Below are 17888 nucleotides of genomic sequence, written 5' to 3'. Positions count from 1 at the left end.
ATTATCAATAACATTTGATCATTGAAAAAAAGGAGACGCTGCTAAATCGCTAATAAAAAAGCTAGATGTAACAACATGAAAGGCTGCAAAAAATGGCAGTGGTCATTGCCAACTCAGAATAATTTTCTCAATGGACTGTTTATTATCATTGTTGGCATTACAGCATTGCAATCTGTTCGTTTTCACGATTTTTTATGTCTATAACATAAAGATTCCTACACTGCAACAAGTGTATTACGATAATTCTCCACTCGAGTCAGTTGAATTTTATTTTTTAAAGCGCGAGGCTTGCCAAGCCTTTTAAATAATTAAAATCGAACTGTCGAGAGTGGAGAAATATCGTAATACAGGTGTAAAAATTACAGAAAAGATAATTATCACGATACTGAAATATTATGATTTACTTTCAGTGAACATGTCAAATGACGAAATGATGGAGGACGAAGAACAGATTCACAAGTAAGATCACATATTACGTTGGGAGTAAAATGTACGAACTGTAATGTCCGATTATAACTAATCTTTTAAAAGTAGCTGATTTGTAATATGTTTTCATAAGCCTACAATTTTTAAACACTGTTTCTCTTTCAATGAACATGATATTGATAGTCATTGCACATTTTTGTTGTACCTTCATCTTTTATAAAAGTTGAAAGATACAAAAGCGGTGCCCAAAATTCTAGTGTAAATCAATTAAAAGTGTCATGTCAAATAATGTGGTATGAGGTGCTCCAAACTGGTGATCATGCTCGAAAAACTGAAAAAAGTTAAAGTAAGGAACCCCCTTAAATAACAATTCTGTCGACTAAAAACAATTGATAAGAAGCTTTTTCAAAGTAACATTTTAAACAAACTTTGCTGATTCGTACTATGTTTTCATAAGGCTACTGACGAAAAGCCTGTATCACAGCTATATGCAAAATGACACAGTATCACTATTTCACTTTCAATAATATTGGTATTGACAGTAATTTCAGAATGTGTTGTAACTTTACCTTAGAAAATGAGGCGAAAGATCAAACTCTAGTTTAAATCAATTAAAAGTGTCGTGTCAAAAAAGATACTAAAAACGAAAAAAAAAAAAAATAGGAACAACAGTGTAAAAAACTCAACATAGAAAAAAGAAATGCTAAACAATAACAATCCGAATAAAACGATGTGATATCACATGCTCTAAACGGGGGATCATGCTTCACGTGGCAGATCTCTAAATTTACTGTTGATAAAACAAATAACGTTTCTTTAGATGAAGTGCAGTTTTGTCAAAAATGCAGGGAATCACGATTTCGTTTATTCTGTTTTAAAATAATAACTTCTCATTGAAGTATATATCTTATATAATTTCACATGTTCACTATTCATCTTTACATGATTACATAATATCAATATAACGTTGAACAATGCAACGCTATATGTTAAATATCAAACATCCCAATTGTTTACAATATTTACTATTATGTGTCTGTTTGACTATCCCTCTGGTATATTTCGTCCATCTTTTACAGTATATACCTCAATAGGAAGCCGAGACACTCGTATAAGCCATATACTATAAAAGAGATATAACTCTGTACACCCAAAACCGGTTAGGCCCAGTGTGATAAATAGCCGTGAAAGCACGTACAACGACACGACAGGAATACAAAAAAACAATCGTTCAACAGATGTTAACTGTCATTAGCATGATTAGAGACAAAATCAAGTATAAAAGGTGGAAAAAGGTAAATAGTTTTAGTAAGAAGTCTACATTACAGTAATAGTTACATTTGCTCGTGTAAGTTTATGTTAGTAATTTTAATTTAAAATGGAAGGACTATTTTGTAGGTTGAAAACGAAAAGAAGGCATGTGACATAACACAAGTACCTTGAACAGAATTTTAGCAGCATGTAAACTGTGCTACGTGACTACTCCTACTTGATCCTTTTATATACAGCACATATAAATTTTGAAAAACGTGTTCCTAAGTGTCACCGATTAACGTGTCGTTTATTATTGTGTATTACTAACAGAACATTATTCAAAATCATATACCATAGACATTTATAGTTAAGATTAAAAGAGCACTTCGTAATGCTTATGTTATGCGTTTTATTGCTGTCTTCCATTATATGTTATGTCTTCATTTTAAAAGTCAAAATCTAGAAACATATAGAATAACGTCGCATTAATAACAAAAATACGCTGATGTATATTGTATATGATATCATATTGAAATTGGTAGCCTGAAATTACAACAGAAAATGCGAATACAAAGCGAATACTAAAATATATAGTATATTGCCTCGTTGCTATGTAATAAGCTTATATATAAATTTTGATTAATTAAAACTTAAATAGCGCGGCAGTCTTTAGATAATCCTGTTCCGGAAAAAAAACTTGTGTCAATAGACGTCAACATTAATGTTGAAAGTATCTGAATTTCCACTTTTTGGAATCTATCATTTCACACTACATTTCACTTGACAAAAAGGCAAATTTGACAGCGAGCATTGTGTACCAGGTAAGGCGTAGAACGCTTATATAACAATACAATAACCAACCACAAAAAGCTTGTTTTAAATCGTCATTTTCATTCCAAAGACAGAAACCTGTGATTCTTTATAAAAAAATATTACCATGAGAACATTAAAAAATTCAAAATGAGTATACGTGTGTATTGTCTTGTAGAGAAAAAATCAAAGACAAATGAAGTTAACCACTTATTTAGTCACCAGTCTGTTGTTAGTGTTTGTTGAAGGTAAATAATTAGCAAGAGCCTTATTTGTTTATTTTCACAATGTATTGTGTAATAATTATACAATTGAGAATGAAAATGGGAATGTGTCAAAGAGATAACAACTCGATCATAGAGCACAAAAACAACAGATGGCCACCAATGTATATTCCAGCTTATCAAAATAACAAAATTACCTGTAATACAAAATTAAAAATCAAATGTAAGATGAATATTGGTTACTTCCTCGTTTAAGCACACGATTTAATCACATTTCAAAAGAAAAGGACCAAATATTCTTTAATTCATTATAGTAATGATATTTAGAACTTTTGTGTTTGTATTTAGTTTTCTATTAGAGTTAGTAATGTCATTCAAAAGTTATGTAATTTTTTTGTTCTTTTTTTTTTAAAACGTTTATTCATATTTTGTCCTCTATAAAGAATCATTTCCCGCCAAATTTTCAATTGCTTATATCTCAAAAACAAGCTCTCATACCCTTCTTTTTTCTGCTTTTTGATATTCTTTATTCATAATGCTATTTACTGGTCGTATCCTAGCTGTGTTTAAGTATCGTTTTTTGTTGTTGTTAGAGCTACAATAATTTTAATCTTCTTTTATTTTAAAATGAATACACAATATTTATTTTACCTTACTTGATAAAACAGCATATTTACGTAATGAAATATAAAAAGAAATGTGTGTAATTAAAAAAAAAAGTCATAATTATCCTGATTGAGAGTTATTTCCCGCATTTTGATAGGCTGATATTGTCCTTAAAATTTGAGTACAATTTTATAGTCCGTCTATTGGAATTATCTCCCTTACATCATTGCCCTAATAAGAATTTTATTTTTAGTTGCTTTATAGTCTAATATATTTTTCATTTTCATAGTTCTAGATTAAATATCTAAAATAGTTGGTTAGAATTGTCTCAATAGTTGAATTTGAATATAATTATATGTAATATAAGAAAATCAGGATAAATTCGTTACACAGTGTGCACTTGTCCTAATAAGGAATTTATCATATTGCCTCACCCGATATGAATTTTATTCACCCGTTAAATTATTGTAATTGGACAATTGCACATTGTGTACCTAATATAGTGGTTTCATTTTTTTTTTACGATACTAAAATGTATTAAATAAATATTACACTTCCAGCAAACATGGCAAACGCAGAAACGATGTCGGATGATGGACTGGTCCACAAGTAAGTTGCATTCCAAATTGAAGAACTGTATTGTGTGACTGTAGTTTTTAGGAAGAATATGTTTATAATAGCAATAAAAAGAAAACTATAGTGAAAAATTATCCCACACACATAAAATACTAGTGACAAATGCCACATTGCAGTGTATATACGGTATAGTCATTTTTACATAAAAAAAGAAAACTAATTTAGCCAAAAAGTTATCTAAAAAAATGATGAAAATATTTCGGTGGAGAAACACATATCCCTTGGATTTTATTAAGATCAATACGAAATAAAGCATTTTTACGCTGCGCTCACTTGACAATAGTGCCTTATTGTGACTCGCAGCTGATATTTTACAATAATCATATGGAGACAGCATAATAATCGATACGTATTAATTTCTTTTACCAGTAAAGGCTCGTTGATTTGTTTACTAGGTGAACACCTAAAATAACTATTATTGCTATTTGTATTTACAATTTATTTTTCAACCTGAATTTAACTTGTCATAGATTGTACAGATGTAAATAGCTCTATAAAAAAACGATACGTATTAATTCCTTTTACCAGTAAAGGCTCACTGATTTGTTTACTAGGTGCACACCTCAAAAAACTGTTATTGCTATATGTATTTACATATTTGTTTTTACTTAAACTTATATTTGTCATAGATTGTACAGATGTAAATAGCTCTATAAAAGCATGCATGATAATGTATCTAATTATATTACAATACATTCTCTTCTTGTAGACTTGTGAAGAGAGGTTTACCATTACCACCAGGACTAAAAAAATGGTGTAAGAATGAGGGAGAAAATTGCTGGGATTTTAGATGTTGTTCTGGTTTAAGCTGCGTTGATCTTACCTGCAAGTCATGTAATCAACGAAAATGCAAAAATACCCGTGATTGCTGTAATGATTCTAGCTGCATTTATGGAAACTGCAAGCCATGTTACCCGAGAACATGTAAAATAAACCGTGATTGCTGTATTGATTCAAGCTGCGTCTCCGGAAACTGCAAATCATGTAAACAAAGAACTTGTAAACGAAGTAATGACTGCTGTAAAGGATATAACTGTTCATACAAAAAATGCGTACAACCAAAGAAGAATTAAACACGTACAAGGTATACGAATAAGGAAGCCTGATAGACAGCTACTAAATACTTACGTTTAAAATGTAAGTTGAGTATAAAATAAAATACAGGTTAAACGAGATTGAGTTATTATTTCAGAGTTTTTGGTTCATTGTTCTTACATATATTCACACCATTCCCCTTACACCATAGCCCTATACACCATCTACCATTGCACCATATGCCATAAACCATTACACCATACACGTTTTTTGGGGGATGTTTACACTATTAAGGAAGACATAACGAATGTACGAAACCTCCAAGTAACTATGGACTTGTCGACTTGAGTAATGACAAATATTTGGTATAATAAAAAAAAACATGGTAAAAACAAAACAAATAGTAAAGAAGGTTAATAAGTTGGCATTAAAAGTTTGAAATGATAATATTTAAAAATAGGAGATCTGTTTTAATTTCAATTTTAAAACTACGCACAGGAGTCATATGCACAGGCGCATACATAACTGTTGGTCACGAAAATCTAAGAGCAAACTCCATATCGTATAATGAGCTAAACAAGAAAATTGCTTGCATAAATATCAAATAATAAAAACCATTAACTAAACATAAAATTGAGAAAACACAACTAAAACTAAACAGAGTCGAGTTAGATGAAGAAGTGTCAAGTGTTATGCCTTACTATCTTCAAATACGGATTCTTCCAAAAGCTCTAATCAATTCAATAACATATCAAAATTAATGTGTTATGCTCCAAGCTAAGAAGACAGCTTCCGGGAGCTATCGGTTGTGGTAAAATATTTAGCATAAGGGTTCACCGTGGCAAAATCAGTATTAATTATGGCCTCCGTGATTTTATTTCTTAAATGTACAGTATTGACTCTTTGGAAATCATTCAGATAGTGAAATAGAGCGTCGATGTTTCGAAAGAAGATAATCAAACTGTTTTCACTTGACAATAGTGCCTTATTGTGACTCTCAGCTGATATTTTGCAATAATCATATGAAGACAGCATAATAATCGATACGTATCAATTTCTTTTACCAGTAAAGGCTCGTTGATTTGTTTACTAGGTGAACACCTAAAATAACCGTTATAGCTATTTGTATTTACAATTTATTTTTCAACCTGAATTTAACTTGTCATAGATTGTACAGATGTAAATAGCTCTATAAAAAAACCGATACGTATCAATTCCTTTTACCAGTAAAGGCTCACTGATTTGTTTACTAGGTGCACACCTTAAAAAACTGTTATTGCTGTATGTATTTACATTTTTTTTTACTTACACTTATATTTGTCATAGATTGTACAGATGTAAATAGCCCTATAAAAGCATGTATGATAATGTTTCTAATTATATTACAACACGTGTATTCTTGTAGACTTGTGAGAGGTTTACCATTACCACCAGGACTAAAAAAATGGTGTAAGAATGAGGGAGAAAATTGCTGGGATTTTAGATGTTGTTCTGGTTTAAGCTGCGTTGACCTTACCTGCAAGTCATGTAATCAACTAAAATGCAAAAATACCCGTGATTGCTGTAATGATTCTAGCTGCATTTATGGAAACTGCAAGCCATGTAACCCGAGAACATGTAAAATAAACCGTGATTGCTGTATTGATTCAAGCTGCGTCTCCGGAAACTGCAAATCATGTAAACAAAGAACTTGTAAACGAAGTAATGACTGCTGTAAAGGATATAACTGTTCATACAAAAAATGCGTACAATCAAAGAAGAATTAAACACGTACAAGGTATACGAATAAGGAAGCCTGATAGACAGCTACTAAATACTTACGTTTAAAATGTAAGTTGAGTATAAAATAAAATACAGGTTAAACGAGATTGAGTTATTATTTCAGAGTTTTTGGTTTATTGTTCTTACATGTATTCACACCATTCCCCTTACACCATAGCCCCATACACAATCTACCATTGCACCATATGCCATAAACCATTACACCATACACGTGTTTTTGGGAAGTTTACACTATTAAAGGGAATTGTTAGGAAGGAATAACGAATGTACGAAACCTCCAAGTAACTATGGACTTGAGTAATGACAAATATTTGATATAATAAAAAAAAACATGGCAAAAACAAAACAAATAGTAAAGAAGGTTAATTAGTTGGCATTAAAAGTTTGAAATGATAATATTTAAAAATAGGAGATCTGTTTTAATTTCAATTTTAAAACTACGCACAGGAGTCATATGCACAGGCGCATACATAACTGTTGGTCACGAAAATCTAAGATCAAACTCCATATCGTATAATGAGCTAAACAAGAACATTGCTTGCATAAATATCAAAGAATGAAAACCATTAACCAAACATAAAATTGAGAAAACACAACTAAAACTAAATAGAGTCGAGTTCGATGAAGAAGTGTCAAGTGTTATGCCTTACTATCTTCAAATACGGAATCTTCCAAAAGCTCTAATCAATTCAATAACATATCAAAATTAATGTGTTATGCTCCAAGCTAAGCAGACAGCTTCCGGGAGCTATCGGTTGTGGTAAAATATTTAGCATAAGGGTTCACCGTGGCAAAATCAGTATAAATTATGGCCTCCGTGATTTTATTTCTTAAATGTACAGTATTGACTCTTTAGAAATCATTCAGATAGAGAAATCAGAGCGTCGATGTTTCGAAAGAAGATAATCAAACTGTTTTCATCAAATATTTAACACTACTCGAACATGTAATTGAGGCACCGCGATTACAAGTGACTTCCGTGCATATTATGTTGTGACCTTGTGTCAACAATTACACATATTGAGGGATTCGGCATGGAGGTAATTTTAGTTGCCCTTAGGACATAATATTGCAGTTCAATGTATTAGATTTCATCTTTTTAAAATATTGCGTACAGGTCCTTCAATGTAAAACAAAATATGTGGCATAATTGCCAATAAGACAACTCTCCACAAGTGACCAAAATGACACAGAAATTGATAACAATAGTCACTGAACAACCTTCATGATGAACGAAGCCAATACCACAAAATATGTAAAAGGCCCCGATAATAATAAAAAAGGGAAACAATTCAAACAAAAAAACTTAGTGTCTAATAAATGTACTCGATTTCGAGTATGTATTGTTGGAAGTCTCTTGTAAGACAATTACTTATTTCAAAGGACTGTACTGTTTGCAAAGGGTGTTCTTCTCAACAATTTTCCTAAGTCTCGGTTTCTATAGCTGGTGTAATAGGAGTCTTCCTGATCTCGGTAGTTTTTTAACGTAATTTGTCGCATAATGTTTATTTGCAATACGACTCATAGTGGAATGGTGATGACCAACAAGAAATGCAATTTGTCTCATACGAGCTTATTCTTTCCAATAATCCATCACGGTGTTGAGAGTTGTGGAGGTTCTATTACATTGTGTCAATTACATAACTTAACAAGCTTGGCTATTTAAAACGAGAAAAATAATTAGGATAAACACATTAGTTTTAATATTTTCGGATACAGTAGCTGTAAATGATTATTTTTTATCATACCTAATTGAATACTAATATGTTGATTCGTATTTACTAAGTACATGAAGTATATAGGCACAAACTAACTTATTCGTTCTACTTTTATACAGAATAGTGACGCTTATTACTTAGAAAATGTATATCCAATACTACAGATAATTGGGCATTAATGATTTTTTAGTTTTACTTCCTGCCAAGTGTAATGACCTACGAATGACAATCCAACCCGTGGATACAAGTTGTATTGTGGACTACTAAAAAAAATTTACACTGCTGTTTCATATAAATATGTGTCAACAACCGGTAATTTTAACAATACAATATGTATATTTACATGTTAAAGATATTATTAATGACTCCAAGCAACAAATTGGTCAAGGTTATTTGAGTTGTTATTATTTATGATGTAGAGGACGTATAAAGGTTGTGACATAATTGCAGAAAAAACTGTGTAATATGCATTTAATATATAGTCGGTACATGTTAAATGTCAAGCTATCCAAGAACCTTTTTTCCGTCCATTAAAACATGCAAAATAAACGAAGGAAAGGGGATCTGAAATCGAATAAATTTGGTGACGTAACTAGTCAATAAAAAGCATACCAATTCGTAGTTGAAATTAAAAATTAATAATACACATTATCATACTCATTATACAAATTAAAATATTAGTTGACCTGACCACAACATTTGTGTAAAAGAGGCGAAAGTTAGCAAAGAGACAGTCAAACTCATAGATCGAAAATAAACTGACAACGCCATTGCCAACACATAAAAAGACAAACAGACAAATAACAGTACACAAGACATAACATAACAGGACTAAGAAACACGAACCCCACCACACAGAGGTTCTCAGTTGTGTTGCTATTGTTAACGCGGCAAATAGTAAAATTTGGTGAGTCAAATTTGTGTAAAAGGGTAGGAAATTGTTACGACATAAGGAACATATCCGATATTATCTGTGAAACGGTTATTCTATAACAGTCAACCAACTCGTGATGGTGTCCGCAAAATTTACGAAAATATGATTAAAACTTCACCTTTTGGAACTCTTGGTTTAATAGCGTCCGTGTAAGCAGCAAACCTCTATCAAGGAAATCATGACAGGAAATACAAGCCCGAGAGTAACGTATCAGTTGGAAGATATATACTCCGTTTGGAGGCGCTACAGGAATATTGTTCCATAGAAATGGAAAAATCACAATTGGGAAGCTGAAATTATATCTTTGGTCACAAAGTTTTGTTTCCAACCGACCCTCATTGTCAATATCTAGATGTAAGTCAAGATATGAGGCAGACTTAACTTTATATGTTTTATCCTTTATCTCTAGTTTGATGGGATAGATGTGTTCGAAATAGTCACAAAACTTTGAATTATTTAATGTTAGAGCATCATTTATATATTTTTGCATTGACATGCGTTAGAAGAGTCCGCCATTACCTCGACTTTGGTTAATATATCTTTGCTTATTGAAATGACAATATTTTACAAAATTCTATTTCACCAAAACCAGGTCGATATAACATGTTTAAGCTATTAGAAAACAACTACCATAGACCACTGTTAACAAAAAAAAAAAAGACCCACATATTTTTGCAAACGCATATTTTTAAGTTGAAAATTTAATTTTTAAGCATTATGTTATTTGCTGAATAATGTTATTCGATAAAAGATGTTTTCCTATGAGAGGGTTTCACCGAAGCTGACAGTTCATTTTATAATTCATACATTGTACTATAAAATTATCATACCATGTGTGTCTACTTTTTACAAGTCATAAACCGAATACGACCTGTCTGATACATTTTGATAGATATAGGAAGATGTGGTGTGAGTGCCAATGAGACAACTCTCCATCCAAATAACAATTTAAAAATTAAACCATTATAGGTTAAAGTACGGCCTTCAACACGGAGCCTTGGCTCACACCGAACAACAAGCTATAAATGGCCCCAAAATTACTAGTGTAAAACCATTCAAACGGGAAAACAACACACATTACTATAAATATCACTTGGGGATTTCCAGTCGTACCTATTCAAAACAAAAATAAGTAGAGCGATGTTGTTACATCCATGAACAATTAAATATTTTTGCAGCTATTAATAATCTTTGGACATGCTTTTTACACAGTAAACAATTAAACAATTAAATTACATGTTGCAAACAAATAATGATATATAAAGAAGGAAGTTTACCTGTTAAAATTGATTAAGAGAACACAATAATGTGTCAGTCGTGTGAAGGACCATTAACCATGAAAGGACGTCCAACAACACAGTGGGATCCTATAATTAACTGTACATGTATGTCGGCAGATGCGTTAAGATGATTATCGGTGCTAAGTTTTTTGACAGCTTTCATTAGTATAACCATCGTAAAAACAAAGATGATTAGCATAATCCGTTTTCCAATCGATGTAGTTGATTTTTTTTCTATTATGTTTATCTTTTATTTACCGAATTACTGTTTTATCCCTGTTTTTAAACGTGAGCAGTTTCCAGTGGTTTGTCAAAAAAAAAGAGAAGAAAAATCAATTTAGAAATAGCTCCATATTTTTGTAAGTATTTGATTCACCAAAATAAAACAAAAATCATAACAATAGTAAACTATCCTTATGACAGTTATATTCAATATTTTTTTTCGAACAAATCTATTTTAACAAAGACTCTTTTTGTCCTAATAATGATCTTTGTATTAGCTTTTGAAGCTTAACTTTCGTCGCATTCGTCAAAATCCGATACTTAATATATTCAACCATATTACCCACAGATAGTAAACAAATACTATAGTGTTATTAACTGGCTGCTTCTGTATTGGCTCTGTTATATATTCGAGGTAAGCTGTATTGGACCCGAGAGAGCCAAAACAGCTGATCGACAATTTATAACAATCTATAACAGGGTCTATGCAGCTTTTTTCGTATTAACCCTGTATTGGACCAAAAAGCAATATGATATCGACAGGCCTACTAGTATTGTGCATGCTGTTTTATACGTATTAGGGATGATCTGCTCGTATCATTTAATAAAAGGCTCTAATGCATTCAATTTAACATCCAAGACAAATAGTATCACTGGATGACATTGTTTTTTTTTCAATGTGAGGGGGTTTACCTCAACTTATCAATTCAAACAACGTAATATATCATTGTCGCAATCACATTTTTTGTATTAGTCTGCGAGGACCTTAAAATTTTTGGAGCAATTTAATTAATAGCCGTGAAAAGAAGTACAATTACACCATAGGATGCTTGTAAAAAAACTATATTTCATCGGATGTATAACGTCATCAGCTTCAAAATCGGATATAAAAGCTTAAATTATTAAAAAGGTAAATAGTCAGACATCTACAATACAGTAATAGTTGCATTTGCTCATTCAAGTACAAGTTTATCCATTATCAGTAAAACAATTAAAGGAATAGTTTGATAGTTTGTTTGATTAAATGAATACACATGTAAACCAAGTTAGGTCTTCAACAGTCATTTGACCTGAACAGCTCTATAAAGAAGGGAAGAGTCATTTTAATCTTTTTTTAGTTAATTTTTAAACTTCTTCAATGCTCCAAATTCAGTTCGGTTCAGACAAATTTGTTTGCATTAAATATATTGTTGTTCAGACTATCTTGATCGTGTGATCGTTTCAGATCAAAAATGTTATTGCTAGAAACATGTTACAGTGTAAATATGTACCTGAGATATATATTCGTAGTTGCACGTAACATGGGTTGTCACGACCATTCTAACAGTAAACATGAGTTATTGAATATTTCAAAATATAGAAATGCATGTTTTTAAGTGTCAACGATTTTGCCGTTTTTGTTCATGTTATTTTGTATTACTGGAAACTCGTGTATGAATAAATATCCGATTAGTGTGTTATTTAATATCTAAATAATACTTTATAATCTTTTAAAAGCTATTCTGATGTAAATTTCGATACGAATATCCAAATCAAAGATACTTAGAGACACTAAAGTATAAATTGTTAAATACGTGTATCAATTGTGCGGATCTTCACATGAAATTGTCCGATGTATATGGAAGCAAATTTATTATTGTAGTAAACAATAAATATGCAAATATAAAAAAAAACCATGACGAATGAAAAGTGTATTGAACCAAAGACACATTTCAAGTTCATTTGGCTTCATTGAAATGTAGTTTATAGAAGTTTTAATTTTTTCTGATTTTAAATACAGGCACACATAATATACCTGTATTTGTAATACAAGAAACTAATTCACCTGCAAGGTTTTTCGTGGCATATATGAAATGCTGGATTAAAAGAGAACATTATGACTCGTTTTGAAGTTTGCTTTAATTTATGGTACATGTCAATATCTACTTGATTGACATGTTTGAGATATTCAGCTGTACACAGCATGTATTTTATGCCAGTAAAGATGTAAAACAACTGTCTAAAAAAGTGAAATAACCATAATCAAAGCAGACAGCTTGTTCAAAATCATAATTTTTTTTCTTTCAAAAATTGCGACATCATTTTCTTTTTCAACGAATTATTACCATACAAGATATAACTGATAACTACGTAATTTATTTTTGTAGTATCTTGCAGAGAAGATAAAAAAGAAGAATGAAGGTTTCTATTTGTTTAGTCGCAAGTCTGTTGTTGGTGTTTGTTGGAGGTAAACAAATAAGCACGTTTTGTATTTGATAACTTGTTTTGATTCACTTGTTTGTCCCCGAATCGCGATTTCAATAGTGAAGAACCGTAAAAGTTGTTTCATCAATTAAGATTTCTTACTAGAGAAATCATTTCAAAACAGCGAAGAGTATGTCAGCTTTCACGATCTTCTGATATTAGCCTTAGAAGCGACCATAATCACGATACTGAAATTTTTAAATTACTTTACTTCCAGTCACCATGGCTAATGACGAACTGATGGAAGAGAATGAGCTGGCCCATAAGTAAGTTAGAAGTTTCATCTACGATCTACATTGTGTGTTTAAATTCTAAAGAGTTAGAGATCAGAAGATACTACATAATTGGAAATAAAATATAAGTATATGGGTTTTATGAAGTAATATAAGAAAATTCAAATTAAAAAGTGTGCCTTATTCCAAGAAGAAAATATAAGTTTTATCACCATTCTATTCTAATTGATTTATCTTCCCTTATAAACTTAGCTGAAAAATTGATCAGATTAAAAAAAAAATCGGTTTCAATAGAGCAGTCTAAATAATGCATATTATGAAATAAATCACTACAATTATAACAACAAATCCAATTTTTACTCATTGTTGCAGGCCATAAATTGCATTTTATCTGTTAATCAGTACGTTAACTAGTGTCTGGTGGAAAAGTGTTTTTGCAAACATACATGTACAAAAGCTTCTTATACATTTTTTTCAATTTATTCATTGATAATTTGTCTGACAATTTTCAGATTTATGTAAAAAAATAGACCAATTGTGTTCTGCTTTTTTACAATCCAAGATTACATTTAATGTTTAAAAAAAAGAGATACTACGATATTCGAAGCCAAGAAGCAAAACGAAATCGTTCGATTAATTTAGGCAACAAAATTAAGGCAAATGATTTAATAGATGAGCCATCAACTGAATATGCATTACAGGTTATGACATTCGTATACTTCGAAATTTAGCGCCGTTTTATTTTCGGGAGTAATGTTATACTTGTAAAAAACTCATCAACATCAGGCTTATATTTAATGAATTATCACAAGGAAAAACGGATATGTAAAGTAGTAATGCTCCATAAATTTACAGACAAAATGCATACTGTGGATTCTTTATTATTCGTTGAAAACCAATTTTCGTGGCTTTCGTGGGTATAGGTGAACCACGAATTCATATGTTCAACGAACTACAAATTTTATATACGCTTTGTACACAGAAACCGGCAAACCACGAATTCGAATACCCACGAAAATTTAAGTTTTCCTCAATCCACGAAAATTGATCCCCACGAAAATAAATGAATCCACAGTAGTTAATTATCATGATTATATACACGATATATGTACTCTGATGTGTGTTCTATATTTGAAATAAAAAAGAACACTTTGTGACATAACTGGTTAAATACAAGGTATAAGCCTAGAAGTAAGACTTAAAGGAATTGTTAGAAAACATCTATATCTATAATAGCTGTTATTATTGTTGGTATTATCGAACGTGATCAATTGCTGGTAAGATGTTTCTCTCTTACTTTAAGTTATTTTAGTCAAAGATTAAATGTATGTAAATCGCTCCGAGAACAACTTTCATAATAATATATATCTTTTCTTGAACACTTTCCTTGGAAACGACAATTGAACTCACGTGAGAAGGAAGGGGACTGGGGTTAGGGATTTCTTTCTTAAAAAATCCCCCCCCCCCCTGATTTGATACAAAAAAATACTCTCAGTCCAGATTTCACTTAAATAATTTAATTGATAGCGTCGAATAACTAAATAAAAGTGTTTGCGAAAAATCATCTATGACTCAGAGATAACATACCCCCATTGAAATAAACTGATTGCTCCTTTACACTTATCTTCTTTCAGTCTTGTGAAAAGAAGTAAACCTACACCACCATGTGTGAATGATGGACAAAGTTGCCGGTATCGTAAATGTTGTTCTAGTTCTACTTGCGTTTACGGAAACTGCAAGGCATGTAACCCTAGGAAATGCAAAAATACCCGTGATTGCTGTGATGATTCTAGCTGTGTTTACGGAAACTGCAAGTCCTGTCTCCCAAGAACATGCAAAAAGACACGTGACTGCTGTACAGATTCAAATTGCGTTTACGGAAACTGCAAGTCATGCAGAGGAATGACGTGTCAACGAAAAAACGACTGCTGTGAAGGATATACCTGTTCCTACAAGAAATGCGTAAGGAAGGATTAAGCACAAACAAGGTGCAAGAATCAGGAAGCCTGAAACGACAGTTTGTCATTAAACAGGTTAAATGTAAAACACATAATAAATAAAATTCAGGTTGAATGACACTTATACGTATATATTCTTTCAGATCACTTTAAAATGTGTTCTTGCATATATACAGCCGTTTCAGCTGATATCTTGTAGTGTGTCTTTCTATGTTGTGATGTTACACTATTGTTTTAGCTAAAGGCGAAGGTTTCGTACCATTAAAAAGTTCAAACACGCTGCAACCGTTTGAACCTGTCATTAGTCAGGAAGCTGATGTTTATGTTAATTAGTAGTTGTCGTTTGTTGATGTGGTTCATAAGAGATTCTCGTTTCATGTTTATATATCTATATAGATTAGACCGTTGGTTTTCCCGTTTGATTGGTTTTTCAATTATAGTAATTTTTGGGAGACCTTTATAGCTTGCTGTTCGTGTGATCCAAAGTTCGTGATGAAGACCGTACCTTGGCCTATAATGGTTTGCTGTTATAAATTGTTGACTTGCGGAGTTGTCTCATTGACACTCATACCACGATTTCCTATCTCTATGTTTTACACTGTCCAGGTAAGGAAAGAATAGCAAATCCTCATGGCAAATTTTAAATTCGCACTCGTTGAAAAGTTAGACTGAAAAAAAACATGGATACAATGGTTGGCTTGTTGGCATATTAAAGGCTTATTTATATATTATTTCACCTTTCCTGACTTCGTAACGATTCTTTAAATTCTTACATGCATAAAATACAGCTGTTATAAAAACTATTATACATTTACTACTATAATAATAACTATTTAATATAATATATATTTGTCGACTTCTCGTTTTGAAACCATTGACAACAATATTTAATATAATCAACAAACAAGAACACTAAACATATAGACAAACTAGTTAAAGAAAGTCTTCAGTAAGAAAACCATCAACTGAAAACAAAATAAAGTAAAAAATGGAAAAATAAAGCATTATTCAAAAGACAATACGCATTTACATGAAGAAGTCTCAGTGTGGTGCCATGCTTTACTTTCAATTCTGGATTTTCTTAACTTTGATCGATTGCAATACATATTTTGTATGTATTTAAAAATTGTTTTGCCCTAAGATCACCCGAGGTCTGTGCAAGGTAAAACGTTCTATATTATATATACATTAGGGAACGACATATGAGTTTAAACCATATGTGTCTGAGTAAAAACACGACATAAAGCGAATCTAGTCGATTTAGTTAAAGCGGAAAGTTTAAGATAGATTTGAACTGTAATTCACCAAGAAATAAAAATAACGATGAGGTTGAGTTACAAAAAGATATATAACTCTATCTAACAAATTATAAACATTATAGTCCAAAAATGTAATCAAAGTATCATGTATACTTAATAGATCAATAGTGGTTCTTTTATATAATTCGAACAAATAGACATTGTATTACATAAAATTGAGAAAGGAAATGGTTAATGTGTCAAAGCGACAACAACCCGACCACAGAGCAGACAACAGCCGAAGGCCACAATGGGTGGTCAATGTAGCAAGAATTCCCGCACCCGTAGGTGTCCTTCAGCTGGCCCCTAAACATATGTATACTAGTACTGTGATAATGGACGTCATACTAAACTCCGAATTATACACAAGAAACTAAAATTAAAAATCATACAAGACTAACAAAGGCCAGAGGCTCCTGACTTGGGACAGGCGCAAAATTGCGGCGGGGTTAAACATGTTTATGAGATTTCAACCCGCCCCCTATACCTCTAGTCAATGTAGAAAAGTAAACGCATAACAATACGCACATTAAAATTCAGTTCAAGAGAAGTCCGAGTCCGATGTCAAAAGATGTAACAAAAGAAAATAAATAAAATGACAATAATACATAAATAACAACAGACTACTACCAGTTAACTGACATGCCAGCTCCAGACCTCAATTAAACTGATTGAAAGATTATGTCTTCATTATATGAATTTCAGGCACACTCCATCCCGTTAGGGGTTTAGTATCAAACTATCATAAAATATATGAGAAGAACATAACCCGTGTCATGCTAACAACTGTTTTATTAAACAAAATAAATGTGTTTAGTTCCAATGCAAAGATACTATAAGTGAATCAATATTAAAGCCAACATATGCAATCTTTATTGACCTGACAACAGTATCGTAACTATATCCCTTCTTAATAAGTCTGTTTAAAGGTTTTGTAAGCTTTTGAGGTGAATACTGACATGTTTGTGCTTTGTAAAGAATACTACCATAACAAATTGGATGTGAAATACCTTAACGTATAAGATGTCTGCATGTTGAGTTATATTTTCGAATTATTTCCTTGTACCGGTGATAAAATTTAGTAAATGTGTTGACCAGTTTGTGATATCGAAAACCCTGGTGTAATAATTTTTCTGTAATACATAAATTTCTCTCGCTAAAATCTAATAAGTTGTTGCATACACGAGCGAATAGTACAAGTTGAGATATATAAACACCATAAGATGGT

At 31.6% G+C, this 17888-nt stretch overlaps 3 protein-coding genes across 3 annotated transcripts in view; 2 read left to right on the top strand and 1 right to left on the bottom strand.

Moving 5' to 3' along the window:
- LOC134683149 (keratin-associated protein 5-8-like) overlaps positions 1–17888 on the bottom strand; it is a 36463-nt gene that overhangs the window by 11914 nt on the left and 6661 nt on the right. The window lies entirely within an intron of this gene.
- Positions 1750–5048, top strand: LOC134683152 (keratin-associated protein 4-4-like). The gene is made up of 4 exons (XM_063542268.1): positions 1750–1774; positions 2669–2738; positions 3881–3929; positions 4666–5048. The coding sequence occupies exons 2-4, from the start codon at positions 2687–2689 to the stop codon at positions 5027–5029; spliced, it is 465 nt and encodes a 154-aa protein (XP_063398338.1). The 5' UTR covers positions 1750–1774; positions 2669–2686; the 3' UTR covers positions 5030–5048.
- Positions 11829–17888, top strand: part of LOC134683151 (keratin-associated protein 4-3-like) — a 50626-nt gene continuing 44566 nt past the window's right edge. The window contains exons 1-2 of the mRNA XM_063542267.1: positions 11829–11885; positions 13076–13154. Coding sequence (XP_063398337.1) covers positions 13103–13154 — 52 coding nt within the window. The 5' untranslated portion in view covers positions 11829–11885; positions 13076–13102. The remainder of the gene's footprint in view (positions 11886–13075; positions 13155–17888) is intronic.

The sequence above is a fragment of the Mytilus trossulus genome, chromosome 9 (genome assembly GCF_036588685.1).
Source record: "Mytilus trossulus isolate FHL-02 chromosome 9, PNRI_Mtr1.1.1.hap1, whole genome shotgun sequence".
NCBI classification, from domain to species: Eukaryota; Metazoa; Mollusca; class Bivalvia; order Mytilida; family Mytilidae; genus Mytilus; species Mytilus trossulus.
Note: the sequence above shows the minus strand (reverse complement) of the source record. Positions and strands in the feature narration are given on the sequence as shown.

Coding starts and splice junctions, on each gene's coding strand:
- LOC134683152 (XM_063542268.1), top strand. CDS start 2,687: ATGAAGTTAACCACTTATTTAGTCACCAGTCTGTTGTTAGTGTTTGTT. Junction 2,739..3,880: donor GTTGTTAGTGTTTGTTGAAG/GTAAATAATTAG, acceptor TTACACTTCCAG/CAAACATGGCAAACGCAGAA. Junction 3,930..4,665: donor GATGATGGACTGGTCCACAA/GTAAGTTGCATT, acceptor CTCTTCTTGTAG/ACTTGTGAAGAGAGGTTTAC.